At 49.8% G+C, this 17,781-nt stretch overlaps 10 protein-coding genes across 10 annotated transcripts; 7 read left to right on the forward strand and 3 right to left on the reverse strand.

Moving 5' to 3' along the window:
* Window positions 1–229: 229 nt before the first annotated feature.
* Window positions 230–1,030, reverse strand: N7457_006467 (SDR family oxidoreductase; the record flags this gene model as incomplete). The annotated part of the gene is made up of 1 exon (XM_057177511.1): window positions 230–1,030. One exon carries the CDS (start codon window positions 1,028–1,030, stop codon window positions 230–232), a length of 801 nt encoding a protein of 266 aa, XP_057031813.1.
* An 813-nt stretch (window positions 1,031–1,843) lies between these two features.
* Window positions 1,844–2,126, forward strand: N7457_006468 (uncharacterized protein; the record flags this gene model as incomplete). Its single annotated transcript, XM_057177512.1, has 2 exons — window positions 1,844–2,000; window positions 2,035–2,126. The coding sequence occupies 2 exons, from the start codon at window positions 1,844–1,846 to the stop codon at window positions 2,124–2,126; spliced, it is 249 nt and encodes an 82-aa protein (XP_057031814.1).
* A 95-nt stretch (window positions 2,127–2,221) lies between these two features.
* Window positions 2,222–2,467, forward strand: N7457_006469 (uncharacterized protein; the record flags this gene model as incomplete). Its single annotated transcript, XM_057177513.1, has 2 exons — window positions 2,222–2,251; window positions 2,318–2,467. 2 exons carry the CDS (start codon window positions 2,222–2,224, stop codon window positions 2,465–2,467), a joined length of 180 nt encoding a protein of 59 aa, XP_057031815.1.
* Window positions 2,468–2,611: 144 nt separating this feature from the next.
* On the forward strand, window positions 2,612–3,043 carry N7457_006470 (uncharacterized protein; the record flags this gene model as incomplete). Its single annotated transcript, XM_057177514.1, has 2 exons — window positions 2,612–2,699; window positions 2,811–3,043. 2 exons carry the CDS (start codon window positions 2,612–2,614, stop codon window positions 3,041–3,043), a joined length of 321 nt encoding a protein of 106 aa, XP_057031816.1.
* A 490-nt stretch (window positions 3,044–3,533) lies between these two features.
* On the forward strand, window positions 3,534–4,325 carry N7457_006471 (DUF3716 domain-containing protein; the record flags this gene model as incomplete). The annotated part of the gene is made up of 1 exon (XM_057177515.1): window positions 3,534–4,325. One exon carries the CDS (start codon window positions 3,534–3,536, stop codon window positions 4,323–4,325), a length of 792 nt encoding a protein of 263 aa, XP_057031817.1.
* Window positions 4,326–5,219: 894 nt separating this feature from the next.
* Window positions 5,220–6,375, forward strand: N7457_006472 (Intradiol ring-cleavage dioxygenase core; the record flags this gene model as incomplete). The annotated part of the gene is made up of 5 exons (XM_057177516.1): window positions 5,220–5,319; window positions 5,361–5,473; window positions 5,528–5,725; window positions 6,064–6,085; window positions 6,134–6,375. The coding sequence occupies 5 exons, from the start codon at window positions 5,220–5,222 to the stop codon at window positions 6,373–6,375; spliced, it is 675 nt and encodes a 224-aa protein (XP_057031818.1).
* A 143-nt stretch (window positions 6,376–6,518) lies between these two features.
* N7457_006473 (uncharacterized protein) lies at window positions 6,519–8,543 on the reverse strand (the record flags this gene model as incomplete). The annotated part of the gene is made up of 2 exons (XM_057177517.1): window positions 6,519–7,856; window positions 7,944–8,543. 2 exons carry the CDS (start codon window positions 8,541–8,543, stop codon window positions 6,519–6,521), a joined length of 1,938 nt encoding a protein of 645 aa, XP_057031819.1.
* A 121-nt stretch (window positions 8,544–8,664) lies between these two features.
* N7457_006474 (uncharacterized protein) lies at window positions 8,665–10,336 on the forward strand (the record flags this gene model as incomplete). The annotated part of the gene is made up of 2 exons (XM_057177518.1): window positions 8,665–9,068; window positions 9,121–10,336. The coding sequence occupies 2 exons, from the start codon at window positions 8,665–8,667 to the stop codon at window positions 10,334–10,336; spliced, it is 1,620 nt and encodes a 539-aa protein (XP_057031820.1).
* Window positions 10,337–12,298: 1,962 nt separating this feature from the next.
* Window positions 12,299–13,704, forward strand: N7457_006475 (putative integral membrane protein; the record flags this gene model as incomplete). Its single annotated transcript, XM_057177519.1, has 5 exons — window positions 12,299–12,487; window positions 12,543–12,653; window positions 12,715–13,106; window positions 13,172–13,236; window positions 13,316–13,704. 5 exons carry the CDS (start codon window positions 12,299–12,301, stop codon window positions 13,702–13,704), a joined length of 1,146 nt encoding a protein of 381 aa, XP_057031821.1.
* A 799-nt stretch (window positions 13,705–14,503) lies between these two features.
* N7457_006476 (Major facilitator superfamily domain general substrate transporter) lies at window positions 14,504–16,211 on the reverse strand (the record flags this gene model as incomplete). The annotated part of the gene is made up of 2 exons (XM_057177520.1): window positions 14,504–15,807; window positions 15,860–16,211. The coding sequence occupies 2 exons, from the start codon at window positions 16,209–16,211 to the stop codon at window positions 14,504–14,506; spliced, it is 1,656 nt and encodes a 551-aa protein (XP_057031822.1).
* Window positions 16,212–17,781: the final 1,570 nt, after the last annotated feature.

The following is a 17,781-nucleotide window of genomic DNA, read 5'->3' on the forward strand; positions in this document are numbered from 1 at the left end:
TCCATACATGGGGATTGGCTTGATTGGAATGGAATGCGATCGACAGGAGAGCAGGCCTGGGTGCAAACTTGGCAAACTACATGTATCCACTTTGTTCTGGATTGCCCTATGAGATCATACTTCAAACAGGATAATACTCGCAAGTTAGCAGAAAATCAGGTTGAGTCCATAATTAAATCAATTCTTCGTGGGCTGGTCATCCAAATTCGTTTATATGTACAAAAATAGTTTACCGTACACAGTAACCACCGTCAATGAGCATGTCGTTGCCGGTCATGTAACTGCTGGCATCGCTGACCAAGTAGACATAAGCACCCTTAAGTTCCTTGGCGTTACCATTGCGGCCCATAGGGATCATTGAGTTCCACAGATCTTGGATATCTTGGGCGACGAAGTCGGACAACCCGGTGTCAATGTAACCAGGTGAAATGCTGTTAACGCGGGCAAAGTCGCGCCATTCGTTGGCCAGCGACTTGGCGAGGTGGATAGTGCCTGCCTTGGCGACGTTATAGGAGGTCTGTTCCTGAGGGAAGTTGGCGATGTGTCCGGACATCGACGAGGTGATCACGAAGCTGCCGGTTCCACGCTCCTTGAAGTGAGCACCGACTGCCTTGGCGCAGTGGAAAGTGCCTGTCAAATCGGTCTGGAGCACCTCCATCCAGTCGCTCACTGATCCGTCCAGAATGCCACTGTCGGCCGTGCGTCCAGCGTTGGCAATGAACGCATCGATCTTGCCGAATTCTTTAATCACGTCCTTGACAAGACCTTCCACGCTCTCCCAGGAGCCCACGTCGCACTTGTATGCTTTGACTTTGACACCATATTCTTCTGCCAGCTCCTTGGCGTTCTTCTGGCCGCCCTCTGGACGGGAGGCATATGTGATGGCCAGGTCAGCGCCCATCTCGGCACAACCACGGGCAGCTTCGATACCCATGCCTCGAGCACCAGAGGCACCGGTCACGACGACCACCTTGCCCTTGAGGCTGAGGAGGTCGAGCAGGCGGTCGGGCTTGGGGACGGGGATAGGCATGGTTGTAGGTTGTGTTTGGATTGGAGAGAAAGAGGGAGTATGTATATTGAGATCGAGGAGTCAATGCAAATATAAATATTATTGTTATATCCAGTTAACATTTTAACTACCTGGCGCCGGGGTGGCTTAAGTAGGCGTCGCCCCCTCCAATGACTTCATGATTCGGTTATCCGCGCTGACATCAGACAACTGTATAGCCGGGCAGGGACCTCCTGCACCCGGCTTGATCAGGTTATGTGCTGCTTGTCTGAGACGGCTTGGCAGAGGTCCAGTAATAACTTCGAATGACTTCAATGATGATAGTCTTGGTGGAGACGGATGCCGGCGGAGCCGTGACATCATGACTTGCACTCGCCAACGCCTGTCAACGAATATCGTCTCCACGATACATAGCTGGCTTTTTTTGGTCCTTGGATTGACAGGAGGAATAATCACTTGTGCCTAAAGGCAAAGATCTGTGAACGAAATCTTCTGCTCTCAAGAACGTGGTCACTATTCCGGGGACTCTGGATGCGGGATGTCTGGCCCCCACTGTGCCAAGGAGGAGTATACAATCCCGTACTTATGTTGTTGAGGCCATTGGAACAGTATCTCCAGGTATCAAGCAAGCTGCACATCCCAATTCGGCTATCTGAACCCATGGGAATTCTGTGGAGCCTGCTGAACGAGCCTGAACCGAACATTGAGCTATCTCGGAAACGACGGGCACAATGGACTTTTAACCTTGGAATGTCCAGTTGTTGGTCAGCATTGTATAAGAAGCAAAAACAGCTGGCTTTGCATTTTAAGAAGAGGGGGCTTTGAATGCTTTCAATGTCAGTATATTTTAGCAAATGGAAGAGCGAATCCAGGGCTCCCATTCAGCCCGTCCGGGAAAGTAGACCATATATGCAACGATCCTCAGCAGCAAGTACCCTGTATCATAAAAGTTCAATGATCCATTCTGTTGAAGACACAATGCGCTGTTTCCGTCAGAATATATAATCCTATTAACATGGCTACAGGATCTGGTGATTCATTCACCGTGACAGTCATATCGGCCATATCGGCCGTCACCCTCTGTGTGGCAGCCAGCATATTGAAGTCCACACCTTGAGTGGAATAGACTATCTGGATAACCTGTTCATTATTAGACTGTAAAACTATCGCAGTCTACTGATATGGCAGATTGAATTGGAGCAAGACATACAAATGGGTGCTCCCTCTGGCTGTATGGTTCATGTGAGTCGCGGTGAACTCATTCTGCTTTTGTTGCGATAATAGCAATCTATCATAGATCAGTTATAGCAGCTCCGCCAGCTGGGCGTTATCACACTGGCAATAATTACATGGAGCAACGCTTGCATGTCCAGAATGAGCCCTTTCCCAACTTGGAGTGGGCGACGACCTCGTGAGATGTGGGCGCTGCGTTCTGGCCGCCCATGCTCCTGCGACTAACTGAATGATCAGATCGCACACCTGAATACTTTGTTGCATATTTCATCTTATTAATATAGCCCTGTCCTTTAGCCTTTGCCCACCAGCTTGCCACACTCATCGTTACCCGATTGTTCGGTGGGGGCTTCTTTGGTGTCGATCAACATGGTCAGCGGCGTTTTCAGCCATGTCTGGTATGGTGATAAGGTTGGAGCCTACACATGCTCCTGGTTGGATTTCCTAGCGTTGCCAGGTTTATGTTAGGCCTGTTCATCGTATCGTCGATCTATGAGGTTCACAAGAGTAGCCCATACAGATGTGGGATCTTATTTCTCTTCTTCTCCGTCCAGCGGACTTTCACCAGTAACTAAATACGACTGGGGTATCTTCCAAACTGGTTTAGCTCAGCTACCCAGCTCGCTTGTTGCATTGATAGGCACAGTCTTCAACCGGGTGCGAGATTGGATTTATATCTCATCCGCGAACCGAAATCAAAAGCGTCCCGGAAAGCCTAAGTCGGAGGTACGGCTGTATCATATATACCTGGTAGTCTGCCTTTCGCTGGTAGATTTTTCTGGTACGGCTAGGCCAGCGTAGACAATGGGTATACTTATTGGATTGTGCCCGCACTGGAAATTGGATGGATGTACTGTAACCATGATTTACTCCATTTACATGGCCCCTATCAACATCAGGTAACAAATTCACCAATTCTATTTACTATTCAAACAAACTTCAAATATGAGTCTTAGTGCTATGCAAGTCTATTGAGATGTGAAAACAATCTCTCCCAAGCCACGCAGTTATGTACTGGAGGAAGGACGTGATGTGAATGAGACCTTTGCGATGCCTAGGAAGATCGCGACACGTACGTGAATACCATGGAGTCACTGTCCCCTAACCTTGTTCGTTTACCTCTTTCGTTTACTTCTTTCATTTCCTTCTTTCACCTTCACCCTCCCTTCCCCACAATCACGGCGAGGCCTTTCCATCTCATTTGTCTTGCATCTACGATCAGTAACTGCTTTCAGTCTAAGGACTTCATCATAGTCCGCAGTAAGAAGACACAGAACTGACCTTGTCTAGCATGAGCGTCAACGCGAAAGACACGGAGATACCTGGGCTTCCGGATGAAATCCCAGGTGTCCGTCTCATCGGACCGTTCCAACCTCCTGGTGAATGGGCGGATTATGTGATGAGCCTGTGCTGTGACCTCTCGCAGAAAGAGCCCGATCTCATGACCAACCTTCTCCGCTACCTGTGCTCGCTGCCGTTCGCCCGTGAGCCCGTTGTCCATGAGCATCGGATGTGGCAGCCGCGTCAGATGAACACTCTCCTGAGAGCCAATGTGGCCAACATCGAGGCCTTTCTCATCCAGACTGTGGGTGACGTTGCGGAGTTTCCGTGTGTTCAGTGCGCAAACCAGTTTGGTCCAATGGTCCTTTGTGTCAGTCTCCCCGACACACCCAGCGCTGTTTCTTGTGCCAACTGCCATTTCGGTGGCCTCGGCAGTCGGTGCTCATTCAACCCCTCGCCCTCCGCGCCGAGCCCGATCAAAATCGATGAGGCCTATGGGCAAGGTGCCTCCGCCCCTCGAGGTACTGCGATTGACCTTCTACTTGGGAAGCGAGCTGAGATTGCCCACAATCTTGAAGAACGCGAGCATGTTGAGTACAACTTGCGTGAAACTTTGGCTAGTATGCAGGAGACTCTGAAGGCACTCCGTCGGACAATTAACGAGATGCATCGGGGCATCGCTCATGATCACGCGCACGCCGCCTCCATTGACAATGCAATCGAGGCTTTCTACCAGCAAGCGGAGCAGGATACCGACCTGCAGATCACCAACTTGGCGCCGGAGGGCAATTCTCTGTTCTGATTCTACAACCTGAGATTGGAAGGAGTGGGTCGCCAACTTTGTTGAATGGAGTTTTCGAACCCATGGGGATATTTGAAGGCTCACGGGAAGGATAAATTTGAGTGAAGGATTGAAATGGTTCGACATCTTACTCTATGTTCACGCAGCTAGGGAATTTACCAGTTGATGCATGAAATTTGATCCAATACCTACTCCGTAAATAATCCACGATAGGTTTTGAGTGCAGGCTAAACACTCATAGTCAAAGCCCTAGTATGCTCCTTAGCATGGCAAGAGCTCCAGGGTAGTATGCAAATTCAGTAGCAAAAAACGACGCATTTGGCCGCTACGTTGGTCATTGAGATATTTAGACCGCCATCGTGTGGAGATTGGACTCGCCATTTTCAGCAAGGTAAGGAAGACAATCTTTGTAACATCAGGAAGGACGACACACTACCCAGCACAGAAGATGAAATCGGATTCCATCGTTGAGGTCCAGTCCGAAGGTGAGGAGGTCTGATGCTCCGCCTAGCCAGCACGAAGCGTCGCAATGCTTCCACGGACCTTGTTTCCAATTTATCGCAGACGACCCGTCTACTTGATGTGCTATTTGCCGAAATTGATTAAACTCGTGGGCCGCAGTTTGCCCACGTCTACGATCGAAGCAGAGGTGACGGGCCGTCAAGCACGCCTGTGACGGTGACGGAGATGGGCGGAAATTGCTGCCAGCCAGGTGTAAGGCAGTGAATATGCAGGAACACCCGCGCTGTATCTATCTTAGGATGGTGTCTTTTACTATAATGACACGCGGCGGGTGACAAGTATGACAGGGCATTGAGAGTTATACATCTAGGCCATCCCAGCTCTGATGTCGACTCCCTGGGACACCATCAACACAATTGTGTCTCTTTCACAATGGTTCAGCTCTTTAAGCGTCTCACCATCACAGCCGCGTTCTTGGCAGCTCCTGCAATCGCTTCTCCGGGAGAAAAGCATGATCCCCATGTCCTGAAGTGTGGGATTTATGGCCGGGACGCCATGGCCACCCATGCAAAGCGTTCTCTCGGTGGTTGCAAAAGCACTTGCATGCCCGTGAGCTGAAAAACGCAACATCGCTCGTCGCTCTCACACTGTCCAAACGCTTCATCGGCCTCGCGGCATCTCGCACAGTAAGTCGGGTCTTTGGTTCTTCCATTCATAACAAAGTCACTGAAATGTACCAGGCTCCCCAAAAATGGCGCCCCGACCTTGCTGCCCTCGAAAGGGGGGGGGACTTCGTGGGACAGAACTTCAAGGAGGAGCTCTACTCGGATGGTCCAGATGGCCTTTTCGAGGTGCTGTACATTCATATCAACACCTGCAAGCCCGTGTCCGATTGCTATATTGGAGATCTGGCAGGCCAGTGCCACCGGCGTGTACAGGTTAGTTTCTCCTTCGGCGTACTCTAGCAGATCAAAGTCCATCTAATCTCTGTACAATGAATAGTGGAATCCCATAGTCAGGGGCTAGGCTGCTAACGCCTGGGATTCAACCTACCTCCGCGGCACACAACAGACAAATCGCGACGGCGTGGCGAATCCCCAAACCATCATTCTAGGTCACTACGAGGGCCCTCCTTACACGCCTCAACCCAACCCTCCTCTCCCATAAGACCCCCGAGGTCGACATCGGCATCGTCTTTCATACCGGTTAGCTCTTCTGGAACTAGCTGCTCCGCTCTGCTTTGGAGGGCACATAGCCCTATAACACCAACACTCAGAGCATCACCTCCAACACCGAGGGTATGTGCAGTATTGAACAGGCTGACAGCACCTATGATCCCTTCTCAGAATATCTCTCCCTCGGTGATGGGTTAGATGATGGATTCTTTGCTTCGATTCAGATTGGAATCAACGCGCCTGCTGCTTACACGGGTGCCACGTACCACGATGCGGATGATGGCCAACAAGACTCGGATAGTTTGTTTGGCAGTGGTGCTGGTCTCAGTCCCGCGCCCAGTGGTTCCGGTATTCCCTCTAGTGGCACTAGAGCCTTTGGCCCTTCGCCTACTGCCTCTGCCCGAAAAGATTGAGGGAAGTGAGATTTATGATGTGGCCATCCTACAAGTATTTTTTGTCGCACACGTCTTCGTCTTTTTAGATCGTTTTATAGGAGGCGATCGTGGTTTAAGTACTTTCCTGGAACTATCATTTCAACTCTTGAGCTTATTCACTATCAATATATTCCGAACGAGTCCTCAAAACTCCTCAAGTTTTCAATCAGTGGCAAAACGATCAGCTGAAACACCTCTTCTTGCATTTTCTCGGTTTCCAAGCTTGTTTCTTTTCTGTCATGCCATGAAAGACACCGGTCAACCACGTCTGCATACTCCGGCCCACTTAACTCTTCCACCTTCGGCAAAAGACGAGTTGCTGTTTTAAGATTCGCATGTGCCTCGTTTTGGTCCTCGTCCTCGGGTCTGCGATCGGATTCCAGGTTCTTGCATAGCGACAACTCAACGAGAACAAGGCCAAGGGGGAAAAGAATTTGGTTCCGGACCAGTGTGGGAGAATTCTGACCCTTCCGGACGCTTGGGTCATCAATATTCTCACCTACATTCCAAGGGATATAGATGTCGCCGATTCCTTCTATATCCTGTGGGTCAAACATGAGATCCCGTGGTCTCCAATGGTTCTTCAACCAGCTTCCATGAAATTGAAGAACACTGCACGCGAGGTTCACGGCTATTCGAAGCCGATCGAGCTGACTAAAAAAGAATTTCTCGCTTGTTTGACTTTCCGAGGACCGACAAGATGCGGTGATCAGATCCTCCAATGACTGTGAGCTTAAGCCTCCACCAACATTTCGGATGTAAGTGATATTGTGTCTATGGCTCTCATCTGAAAGCCACCCTAGAGCGGTCTGGCTCCCTTGCTCGGGTATCACAGCCGATATAGCAGCGCAAATATCAACAATTGGAGGCAGCTGGGGTCTCGAGCTCCTTGGGAACTCACACGCCGTTTCAGGTGGAGCAAATTGCACTGTTTTCTTCTTATGGTTTTGAGGCGTATTGTGTCCTGCATGGCCAGAGTGACATATATGCCGGACGCCGATGCTGGATTGAATGATTTCGGATTCCGCAGCAAGCTTATAGCTCTTTGTGAGAGAGCTGACACAACCTGCATCGGCAGCGGAGATCGAGGTCAAGACCAGGTCAAAGCAGGGATTTGCGGACGCCTCAGTGGATGTATCGAAAGTATCAATGTACGGGGTATTCAACACAAAGTGAACTTTGTGACTCGCTTTGCATGGGCAGTTCCAACATTTTCCTCGAATAATGGTCTTGTGCAAGCTGTGTGCCGATTTTCGAGCTTTCCTGTACCGCAGAAGAGGACGTTTGGAGGCTATTCGTCTTCTTGGTTGATTTCGATACTCGGACTGCTTCAGTAATGTGTCGAGAATGGTATTCGCGGTGCTGATTCGGTGAAGCAGGTCGGCATATATACTCTTGGAGAAGATGTCTCGGAATTTTCTAACCTCTCTTTCCAGTATTGATGCATCTTTCCAGATTGTCTATTGATAGAGGAATGCGTCTGTTAACAGGACGATACGTTATATAGGTCGCAAGGTGAATTAAAATCATGACATTTCTGAACATACCTCGGCAGATGACACCTGTTCAATTATGAGCCTTCTCTTCAGATCTTCAAGCTGGGAAGAAAGCTCTCCCATTGTTTTTGTGAAGGGCCAATAACTTCTTTCGAGTTTCCTTTCCAATTTCTGCTGGAGCTCAGGCCTCTTCCAAGCTTCGCCCGATGGGTTGTTGATCAAATCGTCAATGCCATCTTGGTATTCAACTACTCCATCGAGGGTTCGTTCGAGCGTATTCAAGAAGAGTGCATGCTGAGTTCCAATGTTTGTGAAATATTCATCCAACTGTTGGCGATAACGCCTTGCTCGAAATCCCTTCAGTGTTTGAAGACCCTGGACATAGTTGTCGAGCTGGCTGAGTAGAAGCGGGAGGATAGCAAGAGCAAGGCCAGCTGCCTCCATGATGACCTTGACTACTTGTTCATAGTAGCCAAGGAGGGAATCTAGAAGCAAGTTGAGAGCAAATGGCGCCCTCTGTGCACCTTCTTTGCTATCTCTCTTCATGGGAGGGGCAAGATTGCTTACCTGCAGCTTCACTTCATCTACCCCGCAGGTATCCTTGTCAAGTCCATAGAGCAACCGACACGTCACAGTGGAAGAAGCAAACATACGATGTATGTAATCCCTACTACATATGTGCTCCAGAATGATGGCATCTGGGACTATCTCATACAAATAATAGCTCCATTCTGTGATGAATTCTTGGCGTTGATTGACCCCTCCCTCGATCATGAGCACCATTGCTGCAGTAGCTGTCTCTTGTCTCAAGAAGCTCAAAGTGCTACTATCCTCTAGTGAATTACAGCACTATGACTCTGAAGTTCGGCAATCACGATGGCAGGATGAGCTTGGGCGCCTGCGTGTGTGGGCTGCGAATATCGGTGCCCACCAGACAGGGAATTTGTCGCTTGACTATCGACTGCGAGATGCATCACATATCAAGGATCAAACTCTTCGTGTTCTTAAAAGGCTAAAGCGGACCTTGGATGATCTACAAGACACCTTAGATGAGCCTGCTATTCCCGATGACTTTTCGGGTTCAGAGGATGAGTATGAAACGGAGATACAATTGGTCTACCATGCTCTGCACGATACAATCAACAATTTGTTCCAAATATCAATGGCAATCCGAAGGTGAGACAAGTTCGAATGTCATATCGAATAGAAGTAATTGTTTTGAATCCAGGCCCGCACAGCACGATCGACTTTCAGGGACCAGAAGGGCAGACACCATAGTCTTCGAGGCTTTCGACAAGCAGCATGCTGCAAACAAATATCCAAACTCAGATCCAGTGATCCTGGAACGTCTGGGATTGGCGATTTCCCAGCGTCGAGCGATACTTCGTTATCGTGAACGACACTCCAAAAAGCTTGGCCAAGGTCTCGGGACAGTGCTTGATGATCAGTCAGAAACACAGTCGGCCAAAATGTCAGAAACTATTGTGACCGAGTTGTGTGAGCAGCCTAATGCACAGCAAGGGTTTGATAGCCAGTCTGTCGTTTCGCAAAGTTCATATGCGCAAACGCTTTTACATGGTAGCGAGGGAATGGTGGTTCCGCCACCCCCCGCAAATTCGGCGGATGGAGCTCCATTTGAATGCCCCTACTGTTACAGAATAATCAGTAATGTGGGTAAGAACAGCTGGGCTCGACATGTTTTCCTCGATCTCTCGCCGTATATTTGCGTCTTTCATCATTGTCCGACACCTCAGCGTTTGTACGAAAGCCGTCGAGAATGGTACTTTCATTTGCAGAGTCAGCATTCCGTGGGAAGTGATCCTGCTGATGGTATATCGTGCCCTTTGTGCTTGCTTTCTGTTCCAGGAGGAAAGCAGTTCCAGAAACATCTCGCCTGTCATTTAGAAGAGTTGGCCCTGTTCGCGTTACCACGCCGTGAACCAGAGGAGGACCCCCATCTATCCCAAGCAGAGTCAGAGGAAGCACCACCACATGACTCAATAACATTGAGTGATGGACAAAGCTCTCATTACAAATATTATCAGTTACAAGGCGATGCCGACGTCGATGAAACGAGGTTTGAAGCTTCGGAATCTGGGTCTTGGGAACTTTTTGAGCCAGAGAATCTCGATCAATCTCGTTCCCATGATAATCCCGGAACCCCCTCCGATGATAGGCTCGACGGCGGATACATAGGCCATAGAACTAGTCCGAAAGCACATGCGATCATGATGGAGGAGACCTCTCCCGATGGGAAAGTTCCACAGGCTGCAAGGCAAGGCCAAGAAATTGACGAAGGATCAACGAACAAACCCCAGCTTGATGATTCGCAAGAACTAGCGAATATCGATGGCTCCCATCGTCCGCTACCGATAAAATTGAAAGACGCAATTGGACGAAAATTCGCTTTCCCTTGGGAGCTCTGCCGAACTTGGAGTGTATGATTCTTTTTGAAAGAAATTCTGGGCTCGAGATCAAAGCTAACGAAAAGCGTCATTGATTAGGGTATGGAAGAACTCATCAGACAGGCATTCTTGCACATTGAGATCATAGGTCCTCATGTAGCTGAGGGCCATTACGATCTTGTCGGCCCAAAAGGCGATATTATCCTCCCGCAAATCTGGGAAACGCTTGTCGAGCCTGGCTGCGATATCACGATGCACATGTGGCCTGTTCCCGAGAGCCTAAAGGAATGCTCCCCTGCTCACTCGCCTGTGGAAGTGAAAAAGAAAGCAGATGGTAACAATCCCCCTCTCAAACTACCCTTGAGTTCCGCGCTTACGGTTCCACTAGATCCGAAAAAGACCAAGAGTAGAGGCCCACCAACGCCTGGTAGTTTTGCAGAGTGGATGTTGGGCGGTGCGAGCCGGCGTGGTAAAAGGGGCCTAAAAATGGAAAAGCTCGAGTCTACTCCTCCAGCACGTGAGCCATAACGATATAGTCAAATTCATCTCCTATACCTTTCCCCTTGATTTAGAAAGGACTGGGTTGGTTTGACATAACGCTTCGTTCGTACATATCTCCAAAGCCACCGAATTATCATGATCATGACGATGGTGATCAGCTCATCTGCCCGCTCTAGTTCGTTCTTCATACATGCTACTATGCAAGATGGCGTCCCAAAGCCAGATTTGACAACAGCTCACGGTGTTGCATCCCTAGTATACAATTCCACCCTGAAAGGTAAGGCCACAGACCGGCCGGCAGTGCAAACAGGACAAAGTAAATTGTAAGTAGGGAGTAGAGCCAGCTGCCAAACGCACCCGGGGGTCCAGAGCTGGCCTCGGCAAACCTGGTACCTGGCCACTGCGTAGTGCGTCCTTAGTCGAAATGGTAAGCTACATACATGCCTCGAATCCGGGGGATCTGATAGTGATATACACACAAGGTGCAGCCTTGAGGTAGCCTATCTACTTCAGGTAAGATCTCCGATGGCGCATCTTTGGGGAAGGACCTCGGCAGCTGGATGCGGAAGGTGCATTTATGTTCAGCGACCAATCGGGCTTACTCAGCACTCTTTTTAGGGGGAAATCTGAGCGATCTTCCTCCGTAGAGATGCCTCGGTTTAGGCGTGGACAACAAACACATGATGGACCGAATTTCAAGCCCAAGTTCAACTGTGAATAAGAGATCGAAAAAATCTCCAAAAGAAAAATACATTGCCCAGGGGTTCATGGCAGGAGGTGGGAAAATATGTAGAGGCCATTTCGTCCACGAACTCGGAGTCCACAATGCACGGAAATTACTGCCCCTCGTCCACGTTGCCGGGGAATGAAGCCGAACGCGAGAGATCATTTCCAATCAAATCTGCCCCTACGGAGTAAGCGGTTTACCGTTGGCGACCCTCGAACCTCTGCGAGGACGAATGCGGCTCCTCTCCCGTCCGGCTGAAACCCCCATCGGCCGACTGCTACAAAATGGCCGGCGCCGAGTCCTGAAGAAGCGAGGCCCGTAAAGCAAAACCCTATTGCGGCACAATTAGTATCTTGCTATAATTGCGTACCTATGGGTATCAAATATTCGTTGCAGTTAATGAAGGCGCTGGAATACTCTATTACAACCAAAAAATCACTCACGCCCAAACTGCTGGCGCTTTGGTTCGTCTTGCTTGCCGATCAATCGAAATCAGTCTTAGTCCGAAGATCAAATACCCAATTTGCTCTCACCAGCAAGACATAATTCATTAGTTGTTTTTTTTTCGATGTGGTTCCCTTCTCCGCGTTTGGTGTCCACTTTGGGGAGGTCTAGAGCAAACGTTCAAGATTGGCTCAAAACCACAATACCCGGCCATTGGGATCTTCAAATAAAACCAGATGTCGCTACGACGCAATTCTCCTCTTTGATTCTCTTTGATCTTCGCTTTCTTCCAGTGTGGAAGGGACTCCCATGCCCTCTGCTCGTTCATTATGGATCCGGATGGTCAACTCGAGACCCTGAAGGACGCCCATTTGGATGAAAGCCGTAACAAGGCTATCTTGATTGTCACTTCTATTTTTTTGGCCATTTCGCTGTTCAGCGTCATCCTGAGATGCTTTGTTCGCACACACATTGTTCGTGCTTGGGGCTGGGATGATGGAACTATGGTAGTGGCTATGGTGAGTGCTCTGTAGCTGTCGCACCATAAACAACAGCTAATCGAATTCAACCCAGATACTTAACATTGTCTTCGCAGTCAGCGGCATCTTTGGATGTAAATATGGTATCGGGAGAACATTGGATTATTTCGCTTTACACCCGGATGACTATCCGCGCGCAATGCTGGTATGATTCACAAACTACCGTCCTATGTTCCTCAAACCCCAAACTCACACGTCTCCAATAGTGCTGGTGGATAGCTCAGCTGTTCTACGTTTTGACCTGCGTCGTCGCCAAAATCTCCATCATCATCGCCCTCCTCCGCATCACGGTCGATCGCATCCACGGATACATCCTCTATGCCGCCATGACACTCGCTACTGCCATTGGCCTCGTGTTCTTCTTTTTCACCCTGTTTGAATGCACCCCGATCAATTATTTTTGGAACCACACCAAGCCTACCGCAAAGGGCAAATGTGTCGACCCAGATGTCCTCATCGGCATTGCGTACCTTTACAGTGTCGGCGCGGCCGTCACGGATTTGACGATTGGATTACTTCCGGTGGCATTGATCTGGAACTTGCGCATGAATCGTCGCACTAAAGGTGCCATAGTCGGTATTTTAGGTATTGGTTGCATGTGCGTGGCTTTCCTAGCTCCTTGGTTTTTAATCTGTATGGTGGCAAACGCTAACATCCCTGCAGTGCGAGCGCGGCTGTCATTGTTCGAATCCCCTTTGTCCCTAATTACAAAGATAAAGAATTCTTATGTATGTGTCTTGTTTTTCACTTCTGCCCTTGACTAAAGCCCCGCTAGCTTGAAACAACAAGTCAGCTAACAAACCGCAGACAACACCTACCAAATCTCCATATGGTCCAATGTCGAAGCGGGTATCGGCATCACCGCAGGCTGCCTAACAACCCTCCGCCCCCTAATCCGCTTCCTCCGCGACGGATCCTCGTCGAGCCACAGCCAGACACCGCACTCTTTCCCCCTGTCCACTAAGGTCGCCGGTTTCCACCGCTCCCCGCACTCAAAGCAGATGTCACGTGAGGATTCCCGCCAGCTCTGGACTGGGAGGGGGAGCGACGAGTATCACGGTGTCACGACGACGATCATGGGTGCCCAACCTAAACCCACGGGTTCCAAGGAGGATCTCAATCCGAATCATAGTGCCCGCCATGTCCCCGGATGGAAAGTGGAGAGGTCGGTTCGTCTGTCCGTGCGCAATTCATGAGCCTCGGTTGTGGTTTTCATGTAGAATATTTATGATCGAAAATGCGAAATGCCCGGTGCTTTGATATTCCAGTCACGCTCATTACTCCCTACTCCAAGATCTCTTCATGTTCTCTTCAAGAATACGAAAAGTGCGATCAAGGTTTGTATGCAGGGGTAGCTCGTATGGGCTGTTACGGGAAGGATCAACAAGCCCATGAGTTGGTTGGCTTGCACGGGACGATCTCTCTTTCGTACATGATTCCCCAGGTCGAAGGTATGATCAACGCGTCCATAACATCCGGTACATATACGATACTCGCTGGCAGCCTGTATATTCAATTATGGCCCACTACGAGCTGTCTGACACATGTCCGGTGTACGGAGTAGGCAAAACGGTTTAATTGCTCCAAGCCCTAAATTACTATTGCCAGTGGGCCAATCTTGGCAAAGGACGCCAGAAAGGACTATTCCGTACGGAGTAACGACTTTGACTCATTGCCCAATTTTTTAGTCGTTTTGATCTCGCACTAGGAGCCTCGTTCACGAATCACAGCTTCCATGCTTTTCGCCAGCACTTGCCTATCCTGCGTGAAGATCCTCACAGCTTCAGCTCTCCTTCGATTGCAACCATTGCGAACAGCCAAACATGACTGATTTATATTCTTCCCTAACACAAAAGGAACTAGTGAGTCTGAGTCTCGGTCGGTGATTGAAATCAAACTAAATTTTTCAAATACGGCTATAGCCATGGCTATGCTAAAACACGCTTAGTCCATTCATAAATGGCATCATACATAATCAATCTCGCTATCATTACGTTAATTTTGCTCCCGGATTTCCTCGGCCTTCTCGGTGACAAGACCCTCCTGCGACGAAGATGGCCTAACTGCATAGACATCCACCTTAGTCGACGCGAACTTGCGCGCAGAAACCTTGGTGGCAAACAGAATATCTAGCTCGGCATAGGTACGGTCCTTGGGCTCTGGCAGACGGAAGAATGCCCAAACGAAGGCGACGAGAGCAGTGACACCCCAGAAGAATCCAGTCTTGCCGGCTGCGTTCCACGCTGTCGGGTTCATGAAGTATGGTGATAGAACCTGGGACACAACGTTGATGATCTGGTATGCTGTGCGTGCCAGGCAAACTGTCAACGGGCGCAGGCGGATCGAGGACGACTCGGAGACAATGGCATATGCGATCGGGCCGACGGTCAGGGAGTATGTGAACAGCCAGCAGAAGCATAGACCGGCTTGCGCCCACATCGCACCGTTACTATGAGGTGCTGATGCGCTCAAGATGCCGATGAGGAAGAGAACGCCGGACAAAGTGCCCATGCCAGTGACATACAGTGTGCGACGGCCAAATCTGGTGATCAAAAACCAGGACAGAAAGGTTCCGACGAAAGCGATACCTGTGCAGCCAACGCCGAGCTGGAAGGAGTGACTTTCGTCCATGCCGGCTTGAGTGAAGAAATAAGTGGGCGAGTAGGCGAATGAACTACCGGACAAAATCTGGCCGACGAAAGTCAGGCAGCAGACCTCTGTGCGGCGCAGGTCAACACCCTTGAAGCACTCCCAGTAGGTTGTTCCGGCTTCAACCTCGGCTTCGATCTTAATTGTGTGAACCATCATCGCCAGCTGTCCGTTGATCTGGTCTTCGGTCTTGCTGCCGCCCAGTCGGCGGATACTGCGCTTCGCATCATCTAGTCGGTCCTTGCGAACGAGCCACCAAGGACTCTCGGGTGCAAACCAGCAGACCACCATCAATGGCACTGGCCAGACCCATTGCAGGGCGAAGGGGATGCGGTAGCCCCATTGGTCCAAGCGCTTGACAAGTCCATAGAGGACACCCGAGGCAATCAGTTGACCGATAGCCCAGCACATGTTGACGTAGACTGTGAGGTAGCCGCGCAGGTTGGTTGGGCAGACTTCGGATGCGTACGCGGGTCCGATGGTGGCGAAGACTCCCCACGAAAATCCGCACAGAATTTGGCCGACTAGCAGTACGGCCGCGGAGCTCGCGAAGAATGTGATGAAAATGAAGGCTGTCAGGAAGATGAGGGCAACCATCATGACGCGACAGTAACCATACTTTGACGCACAGTATCCGTTCAAGATACCACCTAAACTCAGGTAAGTGCTTGTTGTCACACAGAATAGGCGGAGTTAACTCACCGAAGATACAGCCCACCGTACTGGCCATGTTCAAACCAGTCTGCCAAGGCGTAGAGACCTGCCATCCAATGTCACCGCCATAGTCCTTTCCATACTTGTGTCGGAACGCAGGTAAGGCGAAGAAGTTACCCATTAGGATGGTATCGTATCCTTCCATGACGATGGACATGGAAACCAAAACAGACCACATCACGGCCTTGCGGTTCTCCCGCAAAGCCTGCATCAGTGTCTGTGAGTGCTCGTCGTCGGTTGCCTGCTTGGCCTCATGGATGGCACCGATACCAAGAGTATCTTCGACATGGTTGGCGGCAGACTTCTCCAAAGCAATTGCAGTATCATTAGTTGACGCCATGGTGAACAGAGGGGCACAGGTGATCGTTGGAGTTGATCAATTGCGCTGTCCTACAAAAGCTCACCTAGCCCTGGAGGGGGACGTCGTCTATATACATGTTGCGCCGTCGTCCAAAAGACTGGACTGCTCCACTTGCATTAGCTTCCATCCAGGGTTGTGGAGAAAGGAAGGGCAGCTCAGAGGCAAATCCCCAGACATCGTCAGCCCATCTGGCATTCAGGCTAATATCTTGCGGGACAAAAGGTAAACCCCAGGATCCGGGTCGTCCAACTTGCTTGCCACAGCTTCTAGGCCAACTTGAGAAAGGCAGACAGGGTGGTGGTCGCAATTTTACACCTATCAGCTGTAAGCACCCCGAGTGATAAAATTGCGGGAGACATTCAGCCGTTAATCGTGCTAGTGTCTGGGGAAGCGAGGTTGGGGAATACGAGAAGACACACTGATTGGTGCCCATCGGCCGGGGTTGACGCCTCCAGAAACGACAAAATGAGGCTATACCCTTTGTGTCACGGGAACCTCAGCCGCGCCCGATCCCCGGCAATGGACACGACAACACACTCAGAGCAACGCCAGTCTCTCCCCATGAATTCCTCGAAAAGGTCAGATGCCTTCTCAATTTTATGGGTCGTTCGGGGCGGGGATGGAACTAGAAGCCAATCGGGTAATATCCAGTGCTTTCTTCCCCATACCCGTGGACATCACCCGATGTTCGCCCTGGGGTTCAACGGTTTTCCGCCTGTCAGATTGTCAGCTTGGGAACAACTTCTAATTTTTGGGTCATCTTGCATTTCCTATGATGCTTGATCATGTTTAGTGCAGAGATCTTCATCTTTGGGACAGGGATCTGGGCCATTTTTCGCGTTTCCCAAGTCCCCAGATATCAAGCTAAACCTCACTTTCTATATTTTGGCCGACATCCGAAGCTGGGTTTTCTCTTTTTCCGTTTTGACTTAGCGTCTCCTTGGCTAGTGATCCTCTTTGATTGCTAATTTCTTGCCGCCGCCAAAAACCTCCATGCTAGTCTACTACAAGCGAAGCTCCGCCTATCAGCTGCGAGTCACCCAGAGCTTGTCGAATGTCTGATCAACGAGGATAAATAGACTGATCTGGTACTCATTACTCTGTACATGGCAGCTTTAGGTTGGGGTATGCCTTGGCTAAGCATGCTAATCGAGCTCGTGGCTTTTCTATTTTTCTATTTTTCTTTTCTTCTTTTTTCCCCCAGAATACATCCCACGCGCAATGCGCCTTTGACGCATGTTACAAATAACTGATACATGAGATATCAACTGCGATTCTGCATACGGGGGGTGTAATCATGATGGTTTCATGGAGATTATATACATGGATGCCATAGGAGGCCATATTCCAAGCGCAAGTTTATAGTCACGAGTGGGAAATATACATTCCATCCACGGATAGCCGGTTCTCAGAAATAGAATAGCCCCTTCGGTTCAGGATCATCAATGGTTCCCCTCTACTTCAGGTATCATCAATAGCATGCCATAGTGGTATACCATGTCGCAAAGACCCTCGGTGGTGCCACCCCAATTGATGGTGGATGGAATAG

The sequence above is a fragment of the Penicillium paradoxum genome, assembly GCF_028828445.1.
Source record: "Penicillium paradoxum strain IBT 22861 chromosome Unknown utg000005l_segment0_segment0, whole genome shotgun sequence".
NCBI classification, from domain to species: domain Eukaryota; kingdom Fungi; phylum Ascomycota; class Eurotiomycetes; order Eurotiales; family Aspergillaceae; genus Penicillium; species Penicillium paradoxum.